This window comes from Sporobolomyces koalae (assembly GCF_050403365.1).
Source record: "Sporobolomyces koalae JCM15063 DNA, S_koalae_JCM15063T_v1_ctg35, whole genome shotgun sequence".
Taxonomy (NCBI): Eukaryota; Fungi; Basidiomycota; class Microbotryomycetes; order Sporidiobolales; family Sporidiobolaceae; genus Sporobolomyces; species Sporobolomyces koalae.
In genome coordinates, this window is record NW_027481736.1 from 58,633 (window position 1) to 77,377 (window position 18,745).

At 55.7% G+C, this 18,745-nt stretch overlaps 5 protein-coding genes across 5 annotated transcripts; 3 read left to right on the plus strand and 2 right to left on the minus strand.

The window, feature by feature from the left end:
- Window positions 1-51: 51 nt before the first annotated feature.
- Window positions 52-2,061, minus strand: GLO3 (ADP-ribosylation factor GTPase-activating protein; the record flags this gene model as incomplete). Its single annotated transcript, XM_076680287.1, has 7 exons — window positions 52-81; window positions 175-361; window positions 449-557; window positions 629-670; window positions 744-1,791; window positions 1,878-1,913; window positions 1,996-2,061. 7 exons carry the CDS (start codon window positions 2,059-2,061, stop codon window positions 52-54), a joined length of 1,518 nt encoding a protein of 505 aa, XP_076532578.1.
- A 108-nt stretch (window positions 2,062-2,169) lies between these two features.
- JCM15063_002349 (uncharacterized protein) lies at window positions 2,170-3,716 on the plus strand (the record flags this gene model as incomplete). The annotated part of the gene is made up of 5 exons (XM_076680288.1): window positions 2,170-2,387; window positions 2,458-2,480; window positions 2,547-2,637; window positions 2,715-3,587; window positions 3,668-3,716. 5 exons carry the CDS (start codon window positions 2,170-2,172, stop codon window positions 3,714-3,716), a joined length of 1,254 nt encoding a protein of 417 aa, XP_076532579.1.
- Window positions 3,717-3,957: 241 nt separating this feature from the next.
- JCM15063_002350 (WD40 repeat domain-containing protein) lies at window positions 3,958-9,439 on the plus strand (the record flags this gene model as incomplete). The annotated part of the gene is made up of 13 exons (XM_076680289.1): window positions 3,958-5,492; window positions 5,579-5,808; window positions 5,875-6,068; window positions 6,156-6,313; window positions 6,386-6,817; window positions 6,889-7,277; window positions 7,358-7,951; window positions 8,019-8,117; window positions 8,173-8,284; window positions 8,342-8,681; window positions 8,756-8,889; window positions 8,961-9,262; window positions 9,333-9,439. 13 exons carry the CDS (start codon window positions 3,958-3,960, stop codon window positions 9,437-9,439), a joined length of 4,626 nt encoding a protein of 1,541 aa, XP_076532580.1.
- A 525-nt stretch (window positions 9,440-9,964) lies between these two features.
- HSP78 (chaperone ATPase HSP78) lies at window positions 9,965-12,621 on the plus strand (the record flags this gene model as incomplete). Its single annotated transcript, XM_076680290.1, has 5 exons — window positions 9,965-10,296; window positions 10,369-11,380; window positions 11,451-11,772; window positions 11,848-12,038; window positions 12,121-12,621. 5 exons carry the CDS (start codon window positions 9,965-9,967, stop codon window positions 12,619-12,621), a joined length of 2,358 nt encoding a protein of 785 aa, XP_076532581.1.
- A 135-nt stretch (window positions 12,622-12,756) lies between these two features.
- JCM15063_002352 (uncharacterized protein) lies at window positions 12,757-18,505 on the minus strand (the record flags this gene model as incomplete). The annotated part of the gene is made up of 17 exons (XM_076680291.1): window positions 12,757-12,817; window positions 12,886-13,134; window positions 13,221-13,306; window positions 13,368-13,483; window positions 13,545-13,648; window positions 13,710-13,755; window positions 14,604-14,683; window positions 14,753-15,036; window positions 15,106-15,234; window positions 15,296-15,348; window positions 15,407-15,671; window positions 15,734-15,976; window positions 16,053-16,682; window positions 16,752-16,912; window positions 16,986-17,788; window positions 17,858-18,411; window positions 18,476-18,505. The coding sequence occupies 17 exons, from the start codon at window positions 18,503-18,505 to the stop codon at window positions 12,757-12,759; spliced, it is 3,894 nt and encodes a 1,297-aa protein (XP_076532582.1).
- Window positions 18,506-18,745: the final 240 nt, after the last annotated feature.

The following is an 18,745-nucleotide window of genomic DNA, read 5'->3' on the forward strand; positions in this document are numbered from 1 at the left end:
GTTGATGGATATAGATTCTCGAAAAGCAAAGATTACAAAATCGCTAAATCTCTAGGCGTATCTTGCCAACATGTCACTCAACTACTCCCGAAAAGAAAAGAAAACGATAAGAACAGCGAATCAGCCAAAGAAAGCTCGAAAATCAAGGACAAAAGAGAGACGTGGGGTCCTGACCTTCATCGCTCCGTTTCGGAGTGCGTTTTGAACATCGCTGAGGTCTTCGATCCCGGCAGCATCCATGACTTGTCTGACGGCGTCTCGTGCGGATTGTTCGAGGTTGCCCAACGAGTTGGCATCGAGGATCGAGTCTTCCAAATCTCCTCCGTCTCCGTGTTCATCCTCTGACCGTCCAAAGTATGCACTGTTTCGAGATTACGGATTACTTGTACGAGGTCAGAGACACGATCGCAAAAAGCAAGAGGACAGATAGAACGGGCGTAGGACTTGCTTGGAAGAGATGGCAGAGGCGCCTTGGAACGACTGGAGTCGCTGTTGAGCTTCACGCGACGCCGAGGCATCGTATGAGCCCGTTTGGTGGTACATGTCCGACGAGATACCTGTGTGCGACAAATGAGAAACAGGGATGAGATTCGTAATGGAAGAGAGAGCGACTAGGGCGGGGGTTTACCTTTCTGGCTACCAAACGTTCTTCGAGCGTAGTCGGACTCTTCTGCAATACGGATCGTGGCAACAGTGTTCAGCGAATGGTTCCGGAGAAGCTGACAAGGCAATCGTGTTTTTACCAGGTTCAACGTAACCACTCGCCTGTCTGGCCAACAACTTTTTGCGTTTCTCGGCCTCGATTGCCGCCTGTTCTCCATTGATCCCGTTCACCTGTCCAAACCCGAGTTTCCTGACTCCCATCCCCAACCGCTCGACGTCGCTGTCCTTCTTGATCGGTTTCTTGGCACTACCGGTTTGCGAAGTGTGAGCTTGTTGTTGCTGCTGCTGTTGACGCTGTGCGAGTCGTTCCTGTTCCTGTTGTTCCTCCTGCCGACGATCGTACCCCAACCGTTTGATACGTTCTTCCTCTTCCTTGGCGCGCTTCTCGGCTTGTTCGAAATCAATCTTGACTCCGGATCCTGTCACTTTCTTCACTCCGCCCAACTTGCCTCCTCCTCCGAGTTTCGATACTCGAGGAACGGTCGTCGTCGTCGTTCCAGATGACAGGGTGCGGGTCGCGGTGGCACCCAAAGGTCTCGAGCTGCTCGTTGTTGTTGTTGTCGACGCCGAGGACGAGGCACTCGCGGAAGCGTTCGAACGGAGAGACGAGGACGTGACGGTACGGGGTGCAGGAGGTTTCGACGCTGCCGGGGCGGGACTGGTACCGAGTCCGATCACGGGAGGGGTGTTCGGGGTCGAAAGGGTAGTGGCAGCAGGCTTTGAAATGGGAGCAGCAGCGGGCGCGTCCCACGTGTCGAAGAAATCTCCATCGTTCGCGGCCGTCGCTGGGGTCGAGGCAGACGATACGGCGGCGCCTTCGACAAACACGGTGTTGGGTCCGTACGTCTGTTCGTCGAGTTTGACGCGTTTCGCGAGTTCGTCCTTGTACAGCTGCGCGCCGCGCGAGAGGTACTTTTGCTTCGTGTCGGACGAGGTCGGGTCGTACGATCCCGGGTGACGGTTCAGGAAGTCGAGGAAGTTGGCGTTGCCGCCGACCTTCATCTGGCGCAACTGAGGCCAGTACCAGATGTCGAGGTTGGTCGAACGCACGAACGTGACGTGCACGCCTGCGTTGCGGTGAACGGACGAGCAGTCGAGACAGATGTACACGCCAAAGGTGACGGAAGCCTAGCGAGTTGGGTGGTGCGTGGTGCGCGCGCGTCAGTGTCGCGTCGACCGGGTCTAGCCTCACACGAGGATCGATCGGAGCTCACCCAGGTAGGATTCTTGGCCTTGCAGTCGACACACATCTACCGAACGCACGGGAAAGAGGCGACGGGCACGAGGTTAACACGTCCTTCGGATGCGAGCGAGGCGAGCAAGGGTGCGTACCTTGTTCGCTTTCTGGTTGCGCAGGACATGGAAGATCGCATCACGCTCCTGCGAAGTCGCCGACATCTCGCCGGCGGGATACGGTGCGTGGATTGAACGAGAGTGAGCCGGAGTGGATTCGGAATTCGGCATCGTCGTCGATCATCTCGTCTCGGACTCTCGCGCTCGCTCACCATGGCTGCACTGTCTGATGCGCCGCTGCCATCAACTCCTGGACTCGCGGGCCAGCTGCTTATCGCACAGGCGGTCTACTCGAAGGGAACGCGCGACTGGAACGCTGTCTCGAGTCTGCTCGACGACAGTCCCGAGTGGCCTCCAGAGGAACCCAAGTTGACAGACAAGGGACTCGAAACTGCGTTTGTCGACATGATGCGCAACCGAGCGCTCGATCCGTGAGTCTGACTCTCGCCCGTGTCTTGTGTATCCTTCAAGCTGACATTCTGTCCTTGTCTCGTCGCTCAGAGCAGCCTGCACTTCCGCCCAAGGTGAGCAAAGTCTTTTGCGTTCTGCGTTGCCATCCCCCCGCGCGAGGCTGATAACATGTACCCCAGCGCGACCGGTCAAGGCGCTCATCCATGCACTGTACTCGAACCTGCTCACTTCGATCCGAGACTCGCTCGTCGCTTCTCATGCTCGTCAGATGTAAATCCCCGTTCTAGAAACCCTTGTTCCTCTATCTCAAGACCTGACCTCTGTGCATGAATTCTTTTGTGGTCCAGCAAACTCGCACACGAGGTCGCTCAGATCGAATCGGGTCAACTCGATAGTGCCTTGCTCGCTTCAGCACCTCCCGCCGTACAACAACGGTTCAAAGATACCGCTGCAGCGCTCGAGCAGGAACAGGACCATCAACAGCTCAAAGCCCTCGCGAACCCTGCACCGGATCAACCTGGCGAACCACGCGACGAGGTCAAGCAGGCTGACTCCAGAGTGACACCGCACGCCGAAGCTGAAGAAGACCCCAAATTGGAACCCGAGGACGATGCAGAAGTCGAAGCGTCAGAGGAAGCGGGAGACGAGGAAGATGCAGGAGAATCGACCTCGAACCGGAGGAGTCGAACCACGACCGGTCGACAAGCTGCCGCAAAGTCAAGTGTGGGCAACAAGCGGAAAGCGAGTGAACCAACGACCCCTGCGACGGTCGAAGACGAACAAGAAACCCCTGCATCGAAACGGAAACGAGTCGCAACGACAACGACGACGAGCACTACGGGCACTCGCAAGTCTCGCACGACTGACACGGCCGATCCTGCCGAATCGGGTTCGGAAGCGAAAGAATCGAAACAGACCGTCTCGAAACGCAAACAGGCGTTCCAACGGATCGTCGATCAGATTCGCACGTCGTTGCCGTTCTCGAACGCGTTCGAATCCAAAATCACGCGTTCGATCGCGCCCAACTACCAGTCGGCCGTGCGCAACCCGACCTGCCTCAAGGATGTGAGCAAGGCGATCAAGAATGGCGAGATTCGAGATTCGCGAGATTTGATGAAGGCGTTTGCGATCCTGTGTGCGAACGCGGTCCAATTCAACGGCGACGAAGGGGAAGGCAGTATTGGCCGTCAGGCGAAAGAGCTGTGGGTTGCGTTCGAGCAGTACGTCTTACGTCCTTGCAAGTTTCAGTCTTTCTCAGTCTCTTCATGGCTGAACCTGTCTTTTGTTCTCGTACGTCCAGGCAAATGAACGAGACTCTGTCGACAGAGTTCAACATGGGCGATGCTTAAAAAGTATCCGGATATCATGTTCCAGCTGCCTTGCTCGATTCCGCTTTGGTCACGGTACTCTGCTAGTCCTTCTCTGTTGTCAACATTACATTGTACTCTGCCCTCTTGTGAACAGTGTCTTTGGATTACCGACAATGTACTGCTCGAGAGATTCATTGCTTGTTCCCCCACCTCTCCTCGAGTTTCTCTCTCTCTCTCCACTCAGACTCACGACGGGACAGGTAGCGAGAGGACGGGGAAGATGTCGATATCTTCACCGTTGCCAACGTTGACGTTCTCGAGCCGGCCTCTCGAGGTGACGTTCTCGCTCGATCGGTACCCCGCTCCTGCATCCGATCACGACGACACGGACAGTGCCAGCGACAGCGAAGCTCGAGACAACGCGTGGGATTGCCTCGATCCGGACAGCGATGACGACAACAGCGACATGCGGAATGGTGTCTCTCAACAAACAGACTCGAGCCTAGAAGAAGACAACAGCGCTGTACCCGACAGCAAGGACAACGGGCACGAGGCGTTGAGACAGCTCGATTCGACCTGGTTCTCTTCGAGTACCCTCACCTCGGAGAGTTGCGGTGTCGGACTCCCGCAGTGGTGCAACGACACTCGGACCGCAGTAACTCAGATCGCAACGCGACTTCCGCTTGCTCGTCCTGATACCGAACGACGAGGGTCCAACGATGCAGAGACGAGAAGAACAACCAAGACCAAGAGAACGCCCCGAGTGGCTACGGGTTCTCAAGATGGCATCGTTTGGATCTTTCGGGACCCTGCATTCAGAAGAACGCCTCTCCCTGACAGAAAAAGTCAACATGAGCGAGAAGCAACAGTTCGGGCATCTCGTAATGCGGGTACCACCTCGCCTACACCTCCTGCGTCTCGACCGAGATCTCCTCCCCTGCGAGCATTGTCCCCGCCTCTCGTCACTCGACGTTCGTCTGCAAGTTTGTCGACTCTTGCTTCCTTTGCTTCAACGCAGTCTGGTCCTACGCCGTACCGGTTCAGCTCGGGACCGCCATCGCTCAACGGTCACTCCCCCTATCTAGAACACAGATCTAGGAAAGCGAGTGCAACCGTGTCTGTTTCAACCACGACCAGTACCGCGACCCCAACCTTGAATCATCAGGGTCATCACCACACGCAACACGGCCCCTCTCAATCGCTGCCGAACAATATCCCAGGAAACTTGCGTTCGCCGCCGACTTCTCCAACCGTTTCGCACCCATCAACATCTTCCACCTCTCCTACAACTAACCTGCCTCAGTTGAGGCTCTCTCCATCCACTTCATCTGCTGTGCCGCAAGCCTCCTCGCGGAGAGGCGCTATTCCGACTACCCACGGGCTCAAGAGCAAGAAAGAGTCTTCTCAAGCGCCACCACTGTGTGCAACGACCATGTCGAGAGGGACTTCGTCAACGTCTTTGCATTCGTACAAGCAAGACAGCATCTCGTCGACCAGTTTCGGGTTGTGGAAAGGAGCAACTCGAATCGATGCTGCTGCTCCATCTGCAGCGTCTTCTCGATCGAGTCTTGGTGGTGGGACCGGTCACGAATCAGCAGACGACGTCGATCACGATCTGTACGGTCGTGGTGGTAGTGGTGATGACGATGATGCAGTGACGGTGCATGATCGAGCGGATGAATTCCACCTCGAGGGCCTCGAACCGGCATTCAAGATCTTGACCCCAGGTTCAGGTCCAGTCGTCGGACTCGAGGTCACACATGGGAGAAACCTAGACGAAGAAGAGGACGTACTAGTAGTGTTACGCCAGAGCGGGTGATTCAATTCTTTCCCTCTCTCGCGCACGGAACCATCGCCTGACCAGCTTCCTTGACCCTATTGTTGGATTTACATTTCGAAAGGCATCTCGCGCTACTCTCTCTAGAAGATGGAAGGTGTTTCCAGTCCCGCCGATTCGTAGAGGAGGAGGGAGCAGAATCCAAGTTTTCGACGTTACGAATTCTCGACGACCGACTAGCTTTCTGTCAAACCATCATCAAGACGAAACCGGTCGTCGTGGTCATCGATCTCGACAGTTTGACAATCGTACAAACTATCGAGAATGTCGAACAGTTCGATCTGTCATTCGAGCGTGAGCTGAGTGTCGTACAAACGAACGCGACAAGGTATTGACACATTGCTCTCCAACCGCTCATAGCGACAACTCTTGTGTATACGGTCCCGGACTCGACCGACTTGGTGCAACAGACGATCTCTCCCACCCTTTCAGTGCCGATCACGCAAAATAGAACCACTCTTGGTAAACTCGGTCTCATGAATCAGGAAGAACGATGGAAAGGGTTACGAGTTCAGCACAATTTGGTCGTTGCGTGGAACGAGACTGGGCTATCGGTTAGTTGCAATTTCGACGCCCATTGCCGAGTCCTTCCTCTTCGTGCTGAACATATCTCGTAACGTCATCCACTTGCTATTGCACAGGTGGCTCTGATCGATCACGGACGCCTGATACAAATAGCGCTGATTCCACGCGACAACATAGCCAGCGTCGACTTGCGGCCCGATGGCGGAGGTTTCGTGGTCGCTAATCGCGAAGACATCAAGCAATACTTGCTTGTCTCGGACGAAACGCACAAGGAGTAAGGAATTCGGGGGGCCTTGTGCTCGAACCCGGCAAACTTTCGCTGATGACAATCGTTCCTGTGGTCTAGGATCACGCTCGAGCACGTTTTCAAAGTTGTTGGGATCGAGCAACTATCTCTATTGGCAGATTCGCAGGTTCTCTTCGCTCGAAGAGACGAGACAGGGAGTCGTTCTCTCAGCGTGAATCAGCTCAGCTTGCCTCGAGGCGAGACCAAGCGTTTGTACCTCTCTCAAGCTCCACCTAAACGCTCGGGGTCCAGCAATCTTCGAGTTCGAGTGACAAAGTCTCGCAAGATCGATTCGGACACGGTCTTGCTCGGGTTCTCGAATGGTGCCATCTCGCTGGTATCGACCGGATCGATAGGAAGATCCCGTCCATCAGCTGCAGTCAAGGTCGAGCTGGACGGCGCGATTTCTGTCCTCGATGTCACCACCTTTGGAGGTCGAGAAGTCGTCGTCGCCGGCAGCGTCAACGGTGTAGCCGGTATCTGGAACCTCTCGTCAGCATATTCTCTCTCATTCTTATATGATCAAGCTAGCGCGTCTGACCGATATTTCGACGGAGTTGCAGAGATTGGGAAGAGATCGCGACTTTCGCTCTGTTCGCCTCACCCGTGCTCGCGTATGCTCACTTGCCCCTACCAACCCATCCTCATACCCTTTTGTTCGTCTCTTGCAATTCTCCGATCGCGCTCGTCTCCCTTCACCCTCCTGAACTTCTATTCACGATTCCCGGATCGACCACGCGTGTCCAACTCGTGGCCACGACGAAAGAAGGCGAGGTTCTGATCCTGTACGAACAAGGACTTGCACGGGTATGGGATGCTCGCACGGGAGAACTGAGACGTTCAATGGATCGCAAAACGGCCGAGGGAGTGTTGCGCGAGAAGGACAAGGCGTCAACAGTCTGGTACAACGTTGCCAATGTCGATGCGAACACGGTCACATCTTCCATGATACGTAAGCCGTCTATCATCTCGAGTCATGAGTACACTCGAATACCTGCCCATACTTGCCCGTCGCTGATCGAGTACCTTCAGACCCAACGATCGCATTCGACCTGCGGTCCTTTCTTGAAGACATTGCGCGCGAATTGCCTTGGTCTGCTTCGAAGCGAGCCGCCAAGAAAGTCGGATCCGGGGTCGATAGCCTCGATGCGACACCCGATATTTCGCGCGCCGCGAGTCCAGCCCCGTTTCACCTGTATCAACCTGGTAGTGGTAGCGCTGCGACGCAATCTCCGGGTCCGGGATTGGATCAACTCGAAACTGTGCGGACATGGCTTATGAACCTCGTCCCGTTCCGCATCGACGAACGGTGCGACAAGACGCTCGGACAGCTCGGAATTGTCGAACCGCCATTTCAGCTCGCGCTCACTTGCAACACCTCGGGCGCACTAGTGTGCTCTGCCCCTGCAATGTCTGCAGGCGCCTGGAGGGTCTCGCCTCACTCGACGGCTCATCGACTCTTGTTGATCACGTGCCTCTTGCGAGTATTTCTCAACTACCCTGCAACTGAACGAGTTGCGAGCGAAGCGATCGTCTATTTCGCATCGTGTCTCGAGGACTCGGTCGGACTGGACTTTGCGAGACCGAGCTTCGAAGTTCTCGCAGAGTTCTGGCTCGACAAGAATAGTAAAGTCTCGTTCTCAGCCTGTGCTTGCCTCGACAAAACTGACATTCGGTCTCTCGCTGCTTGTAGCGGATGTACAGCAGGCATCGAAATCGCTCCTGGGCACGTACCTCGCTTCGCTCTCAGACGACGAGATCCTCGCGCTGGTGCAGACGTGGGAACGATATCGTGAGCTTGCACATCTTGACGCAAAGCTCTGTGCTGAAACGTTCCTATTCGGCAGTTCCAAGCGAGCAGGAAGCGATGTCTCTCGATACCTCGCGCGATAAGGCAGACACGGCGGTACTGTTGATCGGGCTGGTCGCGGTCGACCGCTTCAAGCTTCTCTCGGCGAGGTTGGTGCACCGTTCCTGGAACCTCTGATAACATCGTGACTAACGACGCTTCTGCAGAGTACTCAAAACGCTCTCTGCGGGAATCGTCGCATACCTAGAAGACGCACGACATCCCTTCCGTCAGGCGCTCGCAACTGAAATGTGCTCGAGAGGGTTTCACATCTGGCAGCACTACATCGACGCAATGGCGCTCGTGCGCCAATTATTCTCGATTGCGATTGGTCGCAACCCTTCGACGCCCTCCGACCTGAGAGCACTCGCGCGCACGGCAACTGTGCATGTGGCCGGGGTCAACTCGCCACTGTTCATGTCGACGCTTCTGTTTGATATCTTGAACGCTCCGACTGCAGTCTCGAGGAATTCGACACTCAAGTTGCTGGGATTCATGATCCGCAAGGTGAGGTGTCTCTCTCCAAGTGCTATTCTCGCAATTTGGCGCTGAATTGATCGGCTTGGATCCGTCTTCGACAGAAACCGCTGGTTCTGTATCACTCGCTGCCGAGGGTCGCAGAGGCTGTCGTCAAGTCCCTCGATCCTACCGTGAGCGATCTCCGGGAAACGGTGCACCAGACCGCAACCGTCATTCTGAACGAGCTCGTTCGAACGTGAGCAACGGCTTTTCTTCATCTCAAACCTAACGCAACATCCTGATGAGATCCGTCGCGGCAATTGATAGATTCCCCTCGATCGACTTTCATGGCAAATCGCAACGCCTCGCGATCGGTACTCATGAAGGATCGGGGATTGTATGGGATCTCAAAACCGCGACGCGGCTGTACGTGCTCGAAGGGCATCGAAGACCTCTCACCGCCGTGTCGTGGTCGCCTGATGGACACCGGTTGGTCACGGTCTCACTCGACGAGAGCAAAGTGTGCGTCTGGAAAACGGGTATGGGCCTCTTGAGCATGATCGGAGCTCCGACGAGGAGTGCCGGCAGTCCGCCATTCAAGGAGTGGGAGTTCCATGTCGGCGATGAAGGCAAGTCGAGTATACCGCATAGATCCTAACAGACGGAGCTGACCTGTGACTGAACATCTGTGACGATTAGCATTGATGACGACTGCAGCGACACTCGAGTGGATTATCGTCGATTGGCCGGCCGAGCGTACGGTCAGACTGCGGCTGAGGGAAACCGCGCTGAGCTTCGGAGCGTAGAGCACACGTTGCCAAAACTCGAACTCGATGCGGGCGAGGCAAAGCTGAAAGCAGTCCGGTCTTGGTAGAGGAGCATAGCCAAGCTAGACGAGGGCAATAGATGAGCATGGTCTTGCATCTGCCACTCAGGACCGTGCACCTTGTACCGCGTGTACATTCCGAACACGGTATCGCCGAGTCCACCTTCTCGCCAAACGATCTTTGCCAGTGAGAGGAGCCGTCGTGAGCGAGCCCTCTTAGGTCGTATTTGCCACTCAGGGAGCTTTTTCTTGGCCAACATCGCCAGAGACGCAGTACAGAATCATTACAGTGTTGTTGATCACAAGATCGTAGGGGCCGGAAAAGTCGGAAAGTGCGAAGGAAAATGCGAGAAGTTTCTCGAAAAGTCAATATTCTGAGACGGAGAAGCGGTGCCGGTGCCATGCCCGCCGATGTCAACCAAACGTCAACTTGATCATCTCGCTCATCACTGCCCACGCCACTCACATCTTGTACAACAAGGAGATCATCACACACTTTGGCTACATGCTACAACGCCTCAAGATTGCGAGACCGCTCGTCCGGGTTCCCCACCGCCAGCCCGGTCTGTTGCCGACTGTTTCGGCTCGCTACCTCTCGACTTCGCTTCCTCGCTGCTTTCCGCCGCCGCCCCGACCTCCACCACAGAATGGAGGAGGAGGAGGTTTCCCGATCGGCAACATCTTCAATCAGGGCCAGCAGAAGCGCGAGCCGGGCAGCACCCTCAAGGAGAACGGTGTCGACCTGACCGAGCTCGCAAGCAAGGGCAAGCTCGATCCCGTCATTGGTAGGGACGCTGAGACGAAGCGGTGCATTGAGATCCTCAGTCGGCGATCAAAGTTAGTTACTTCTCTCTGCGCTCGTCCTCCGATTGTCCCTGTTCACACGCTTCGTCTTCTTTTTGCTCTCAGGAACAATCCGTTACTGATTGGACCAGCAGGAGTCGGCAAGACTGCCATCATGGAAGGTTTGGCTCAGAAAATCATTGCGGGCGAAGTCCCAGAATCGCTCAAAGGCCGCCGCATCGTCTCGATCGATCTGTCGACTCTCATGTCCGGCACTGGTGTACGTGGCAGTTTTGAGGAGAAAATGTCCAACTTGATCAAGGATCTCGAGGACGACCGTGACGTGATCCCGTTCATCGACGAGATCCACCAGCTGTTGAACCTCGGCAAGGCAGAGGGTTCACTCGACGGCGCCAACATGCTCAAACCTGCCCTCGCCCGCGGCTTGCAGTTGGCCGGCGCAACAACTCTCGACGAGTACCGCAAGACAATCGAGAAGGACGCAGCGCTGACGAGAAGATTCCAGACAATCCTCGTTGACGAGCCAAACGTCGAACAAACGGTCACGATGCTGCGCGGACTGAAACCGAAACTTGAAGTGCATCACAGCGTTACGATCAGCGACTCTGCCCTCGTGACCGCTGCCGTCATGAGTAACCGCTACATTGCCGAACGCCACTTGCCGGACAAGGCGATCGACCTTGTCGACGAGGCGGCCGCGAGCCTCCGCATCCGCAAAGAATCCCCACCAGAAGAGCTCGACGCTCTCAAGCGGACGATCACGACCCTCCAGATTGAGAACACGTCGCTCGGGAAAGACACGGATCAAGCATCGCACGAACGACGACAAGCTATCGAGCGCGAACTGACTGAACTTCAGCGCCAAGCAAGCGAGATGGAGCAAGTCTGGAAAAGTGAACGAGACCGCGCGGAGGAGATCAGGCAGACGCGCGAGGAACTCGAACAGAGAAGGTTCGAGTTGGAAGATGCACAGCGGAAGGGCGACTTTCAACGCGCCTCGGAGCTCAGGTACGCGGTTCTGCCCGAGCTCGAGCAAAAGCTGCCGACCGAGGGCGAGGAGAAAGGCAATGAGGGTGCACGGGTCACGGCGGACGACGTTGCTCGAGTAGTCAGCAAGGTAAGGAATCTGGTTTTGAGCCTCTCCGAGAGTTTTTTCTGACCATGTCGTTGTCCTTTTGAACGCGCAGTCGACCGGAATCCCGACATCGACCCTGCTTCGTGGTGATCGCTCCCGCCTCCTCGGACTCGAGTCGATCCTGTCGGCACGCGTCAAGGGCCAGACTCCTGCCATTGCGTCGGTGGCTTCCGCTATTCAGCTCTCGCGTGCAGGACTTCACGCTGGCAATCGGCCTGTCGCATCGTTCTTGCTCCTGGGTCAGACGGGCACCGGTAAAACTGAGCTTGCCAAGACGCTCGCGGCAGAGCTGACGGGAAGTGAGAGGAATCTGATCACGATCAACATGAGCGAGTACCAAGACAAGCACACGGTGTCGAGGTTGATCGGAGCTGGTGAGTACACCACACTTTCTCGCTCACAGGGAGAAGGAACGAGGGAACTGACTCGCTGTTTTCTCTCGTTCGTAGCCCCGGGCTACATTGGCTACGAGAACGCAGGCCAGTTGACCGAGGCTGTGCGGAGGAAACCATTCAGCGTTGTCCTCTTTGACGAGTTCGAGAAGGCCCATCGCGATGTCGCCAACATCCTCCTGCAAATCCTCGACGAGGGTGCTCTGACTGACTCGCAAGGCAGGAGAGTCGACTTCAAGAACACTACCGTATGTGACTGCATCTTCGGGAGGCTTCGCTTCTCCTGTATGCGCAACACGAATATACTGACATTGTTCTCGTTATGCGTAGATCATCCTCACGTCAAACATCGGCAGCGACATCCTCGCTGAGGAAGGTGCAACTGCGCCAGATGGTACCGTGACGGCCAAGGCGCAACAGGCCGTGCTCGAACGCGTACAGTCACTCTACCCGCCCGAGCTGTTGAACCGTCTCGACGAACAGATCGTGTTCAACTCGCTCTCGCCAAAATCGATCAAGTCAATCGTTGACTTGCGTCTGTCCGAAGTCGAACAGACTTTGAGTCACTCGTCGGCAGCGCCTGACCGCAAGATCTCGCTCAGAATTGAGGACGATGCTCGAACATGGCTTGCGCAGAATGGCTACCAGCCTCAGTGGGGAGCGAGGGCGCTCAACCGGCTGATCAGCAAGGAAGTTCGGAGCAAACTCGCAGCGGCCATTCTGAGAGGCACCATTAGGAACGGCGACGAAGCGGTCATCAAGCTGAATGAAGCGCATGACGGTCTCAAGGTTGTCGAGTTGCACGAACCAGAGCTGGTCCAAGACGAGTAGAACCGGCCGCTTGTTGTTGCGTTGTGTATAGATAATGATTTTCCCAGCAGTCTACTCGCATCCTGTAGCTTCTTTTAGATATCCCTTGCAATGTCCTCCACTCATGTATCGTTGTCTTTCAGGAGCGACCATTTCTCAAATGGTGATTCCGCGGGTGGGATCGGTCAGTCCACAGCTTGCAGTGGGGACAAAGTACCTATTCATGCCCAGAACGTCAACAGATCTTCTCGCGTTAAGGCTTGGCGTCGCAGTATCACAACTCACAGCAGGTGATCGAGTGTGTTGAGGCCGCCACCACACTTCAGAGATTCTGCGCTCGAGCATTCGGAAAGGCTTGCGAGGGTGGTTCCAGCGAGCAAGAATGCACGGCCGTGGTGCTGACTGGTGAGGGATCTCGGTACAACCGCAGGCACGCTGTCAAGAGCGTGCACAACCCTGTAGGTGTTGCTGCCATATTTCTGATCGATGTACCTCGCTGTGGCGGGGTTGCCAACACGGAACTCGCCGAAAGTGCTGTCCAGCGCAGCAGGAACGGTTATGAGCTCATGATATCACTAGTGAGATAAATACCAACCGAGAAAGGAGAAAACTCAGCTCACATGAGGAAATCAGCGGGCAAATCGACACCCGCGATAGCGGCGACCGCTCCTCCGAGAGAGTGACCCGTGATTGTCAAGGTGTAGCCCTGTACGCGTCGATACTTTAGCTCCAGTATGTACGGACGCAGTGCTCCAGAGGAAACTCACAGTCTCAAGGGCATCGAAAGCAGCTGCAAACCCGTTGGTGGCCCTCTTCGCGTCACGGTAGTTGAGGACTGCGCCAGCAAACCCGCGGCAACCGGAACCGCAAGCTTCGCTGTTGACTATATACCTACGATAGTCAGCCAGTGACGCCTTGTACGAGTACATACGTGGGTAACGGACGCGAGATCGGAACAAACTGAGTGTCACTGAACACGTTCTGGGGGTTCGAAGTGCCCGTGAACTGGATGACAACGGTCTTGAGGGAGGGAACCTTCGCAATGTACCTGTCAGCACAAAACAGGATCAGTCTCGTTCCTTGCCGATCTACGGTATGGAGCATTGTACCCTCGTTGGCCGAGAGGAGAGTGGAAGCGCGACAAGATCTTCGTGCCTGGATCATAAGCGCAGAGAGATAAGCGGGTAAGCTCGAGCGCCTTGAGACGAGCGCTGTAACTGATGCTTGCCTGGAATGGCGACGCTGCACAGCGCAGGATCCCCGTACGCAGCCATCGTCAAGCGCGCAGCAGTCTCAATGCGAGCCCCTTCAAGTTTTGAAACTACAGGCTCTCGAGAGAGGTGAGTACGATCTCGCAAGTCAATCACAGATAGAAGGAGGGACGCACGAGCTCGCTTTGAGATCGGACTTGCGACGGTGCATAGCGCGTTCGACAGGACAAGAGCAACAGCCCAAAGGCGGAGTAAGCTATGCAGCATTCTTGTCGAAGCGGACGAGGGCTGGTTGGAAGGAAAGAAAGAAGAGAGTCGGGGAGCGGGAAGGGAACGAGAGAATGTGAGCTTTCAGAACGGACGGCGATACGCCGATGGTCACGCCGAGTAGTACAGTGTCAAGACTTTTTGCCTCTAGTACACGGCGTCTTGGCCGGGCAGGCGCCGCAGAGTTTGCGCGCGGTGTACTGGACTTCGGGGTTTAGCGTACTTGGGACAGCATGAGAAGGCTAAGGACTGCTCCTAAAACCGAATGGTTCAAAGCTTAAACGTTCGTGCCGAGAGAGGGTGCACCCTCGGTCTCGGCTAGCATACTGGAAGCGAAGGATTAGGGTGCGCGAGTTCAGAGACCGATGAGAAGCGAGGGCCGTCCGTTTCGGCTGGGAGAGTTCTGTAGGAGAAGGCCCGCACGCCGCGTTTGCACTGAAACAAGGAGTACAGACTACACGTCTGTCACTGCAGAATAGAGCGCAGGGCTTAGCGTCCAGCGCATTCAAAGACCTGTCTGCGCACCGTAAGCGCTCCCGTCTAGTCCCCGTGCCAACAGCGCGAAATCGTTGACTGCTTGTCGCACTTGTCTGCCTGTTCGAGCACTGAGTAACATCAAGTCGTCAATTCCTGCTTGCGAATGGAGAAATAATTGCAACCTAGCTCGTGCTCACCTCAGAACCGAACGCTCAAATTTGCCCTTGGCTTCTTCCGTGGTTCTCTCATTCGGCCATCCAGGCGTAGCGAGCAGTTCCTTGAGGGCAGGTCTGGCCTGTTCTGGGAGACGCAGGAGGCAGGCGTGCAAGAGTTCCGAGAGCGACACCAGGTGCGATCGCGGTACTGCACCAGCGATTGCGAGCAGTGTCGACCGGACGATAGAGTGCGTGCGGATTCGGAACGCGGCTGCGAAGTGTTGGGATGACGGGTCCGCCATCTTGGTCTGTTGTAGCGCGAGAAGCTAGATTGATTGAAGGTGATAGTCCTCAGCTTCATGCGTTCCGCCTGATGGCGGCAGTCAGATCCTTACCAGAAGTTCAATGGTAGCTTTCAGAGTGAACTGCTCTTGGAGACCAAGCCCTCGCTCTGTAAAGGCGAGCACCGCGTCGAGATAATCGGGCGGTAGATTCGTGAAGATTTCGGCATAGTTTCGCACGACCTGGAAAGCGCGAAAAGGTCAGACTTTGATGTGTATGTATGCTGCGGATCACTGTGCTAACCTGGCTGCAGAGAGATAGGAAAGACGAAACAACGTCGGGATTCTCGCTCATGGCTGCGATTCTCCAATCTCAGTCAATGGGACCTCGGGCGATACTTTGAAAGTTACGTACCGGATTGGACTTGGTGCGTGCTGAGCACGAGTGATAGCATCGCTTCAACAGGCGTACCGATTCGCTGCAGTTCCTCCTGTTCTAGGCTCCGACCACTCTTGTCCCGCGCCAGACGTGCCAGCAAACTCCCTCCGATCCCGAGCCAGATGGAAGAGGGAGACTGTCGCATGGACGAGGCGCACAAGGCGAGGAGCAGCAGAGGATCGAGCGAGAGGGCCGAAGGAATCGTGTCCGCAACCGAGTTGCGGATGAGATCGGACAATGCCTGGGGAGCAAGAATCATAAGTCGTTGGGCCATGCAGAGCGAGGCAGATACGAAAAGCTTGCCGATACGACTTCGAGATCACTGGCCCAGTACTTGGCCGTCCCTTCGATCGCCGTCCCCAGCCTGGTGCGGAGATCTTTGATGCGCGCATCGTCCATCACTCGCGTAGCATTCTCCCTTATAATTGTGTCGTCGAATGATACATCGAGATCCAGTACCTCTGGTTCTGGCGTTGACAGACCCTTCGTGAGCGAGGTCAAGTAGACGAGCTGTGTGATACAGGTTTGTTTGAGGTCTTCGTCCGGCTTCGAGGTCACGCGCAACGTTGACCAATGATCAGCATCTGATCTTCTATGTATCAGGATGAGTCCAAAAGCTCACCGAGTTGCGACCTTGTAACGTAACCTCGAGTTTCGAGATTATCGGGTTGGTAAGAGTCTGGCTCGGAACAATGTCAGCCATAGTTGTCAAACGTGCGCCAGTCCCGAGATGACTCACAAGGATTGGCTCGACGATTTGTTCCGGTTCAAGAGCCTGCACGACACTCGCAACACTTTCGAGCACTTTGGCGAGCTCCGTTTCCTCGACTCCATGTCCTTCCAAGCCTCCGAGAATGCCGACAAAGTCTCCCACGTGACCGCTCAACACCTTCCTGTTGCTGTTACAGAGGCCACGCAGACTTCGCACGGCTTGCGGTATCAATTGAGGTTCTTGCAGAGATGCAACCACGAATTGGATCGCTAGGAGACAAGCTGCTGGCTGGGACGAGAACCACACAGAGTATGATTCGAGAAGCTTGAGAGAGGTGTTACGAAGCGCGAGATGCGCGGATCCGGTGGAGGGGAGTCGGCCGAGGAGAGACGGTGAGAACAGGTACGAGAGGTAGGTCGTCGTGAGGGAAGTCGAGGTCGAAGCGGTGGACGATGTAGAGGCTGACAACGAAGTAGGTGGTGGCGACATGGGGACACATTCCGATAGACAGTTGATTGTGAAAAGCGTTGCCTCCAATTCCTGCATCGGACGATCTCACCCGTCAGAATGAGGAAAAAGGAGCCATCGGGGATCCTTGCTTCAACCTACCTCATAAGCATCGATCTGTCCTTCCTGAGGAACATTGTCGACTTGCTGATTGGCGAGCTCAACTAGGCTGCCTAGCATCTCCTCTCTCAAGACGTAGAAGCAGTACTGGATCGGATCGATCAAGACCGTGTTGCGATAGATCCGGAAGGCATCCTTGATATCTAGTGTTGAAATCCAAACCCCAAGACGCGTGAGATGGAGCACAGCATAGTTCGAATCGAGCGGTGCACGCACCTTTCGGCCAGGTCGAAAACTGGCTCAATGGCGGCTTGACGGCTCGGCTTCTGAGGCCGTCTTTGAGTGCGGTCCAGACACCTTTGTACACTTGCCACTGACCTTCCTTCTCCGCCTCGACCGAGCCATTGAGAGTGAACCCTTCGTCCGCGCCGTACTCTTGCAGCGCCAACCAGGCCCCGGTTGGAAACTCGTTGATCGTGTAGCTCGAGTCGGGAGAGTGTCCAGGGAAGGTGCTGAGCGTGATCAAGAAGGAGAGCATCGTGTGCACTGAAGGCGACAGGAGGGTCAGAGGCGCCGAGTTGGCTGCTGCTGGTGGCGGTTCAAACAGGTAGGTCGAGATGAAGTATTCCGCAAGCGTGCAGATCAATTTGAACACTGCGATAGCGTCGTCATCGACATCGTCTGCTCCTTCTCCGGCGTCGTTCACAGCAGTCCGAACGAGATCCGCCACGTACGGGCTCGTGACCCAGTTTTCGATCAATTCACTACATCGGTTCCGGTTCATGAACTTGGTGACACCTGAACCTGATCCGCTGAGGCCATTCGAGCGTTCAACGAGTTCCTCTACTGCCGAGCAAGCCGCAACGATCGTGTTCGAGTTCGAGAGGTGCGAGATCAAAAGCGGATACAGCGTCGTCAGTTCGACATGCGAAAGTTGGCCAGCTGAGAGGTACGAGTTGAAGCAGGACAGGGCGAGAACCGCTTCGGTTGATGTTGTTGTGTTTGTTGATGCGAGAGAAGTTTCGAGGGTCTGCACGAGGTGAGGAGTCGACGAGGACAAGGAGCTCATGAATGCCATTCTGAATTCTCGGATCACCGAGGTCTCAGCGCCTGCACTCTGCCGGCAGGAAGAAGCGTGAGGGTCTCACCTTCGCGTGCCTGTCAATTCGGCGCGATGAACCTGTTCGATCGCGTCGGAGAGCACTTCAAGAGCTGCTTCTCGCCTGCTCCCGCTCGCGGCGATCCTCATGACGACCTCGAGGAGCCAATCCTGCCATGGCTCGTCGACCTCCTCTGCTTCTTCCGCTGCGCCGTGACTCCGTCCGCCTTTGGTCGAGCCCGTACCGAATGCTTTCAGGGCGTAAGTCACGATTGCCGCGCTCAATTTGCGCAAGACGGGTTTCTCCCCTGTCCACGCTTCCGCTTCTGTAGGCGGGTACGCTCTGCGAGCACTCTCAGCTACCCATCCGAGCAGACTGGCCCTGAGTGCGTGTCGATCCGCTCGAGGCAACGAATCCCATTGTTTCGAGAGTTTCGCTTCGAGGGTCGATGCGCCGAAGAACCGAATCGATGCATCGGCATGCGACAGGAATGGCGAGATGAGAGCCCAGCCCAACGGTGCAGACTGGACGGCGAGCAGCTGAGACTGGAGCTGCGACTGAACCGAAGGTGGTGTTGAAGGAGAATACAACGTCACGAGCGCCTGAACCAGGACTCGCGAGGTGAGCAGTCGCGGATATTGCACGTGTGCAGCAAGAATGACAGACCTGCACAACCTGCGTGAGCTCAGCGTCCATCGAGTCCGGGTCAAAGGCGAACGCGATATCTCTGCCAAAATGTGGAGGAATCATCATCGCGCGCCCAAGTACGCGCGTCAACGGAGCCCGCGTACTTGCTCGACCCATGCTCATCCTTGTTGTCGTGCTCTCTCGTATTGCAATGTACGCCCCGGATACTCCGAACGCATGGAAAATAGATTCCTTCATTCTTTTTGCAACGCACACACGCACGGACGAACTAGACACTCAAGACTACCT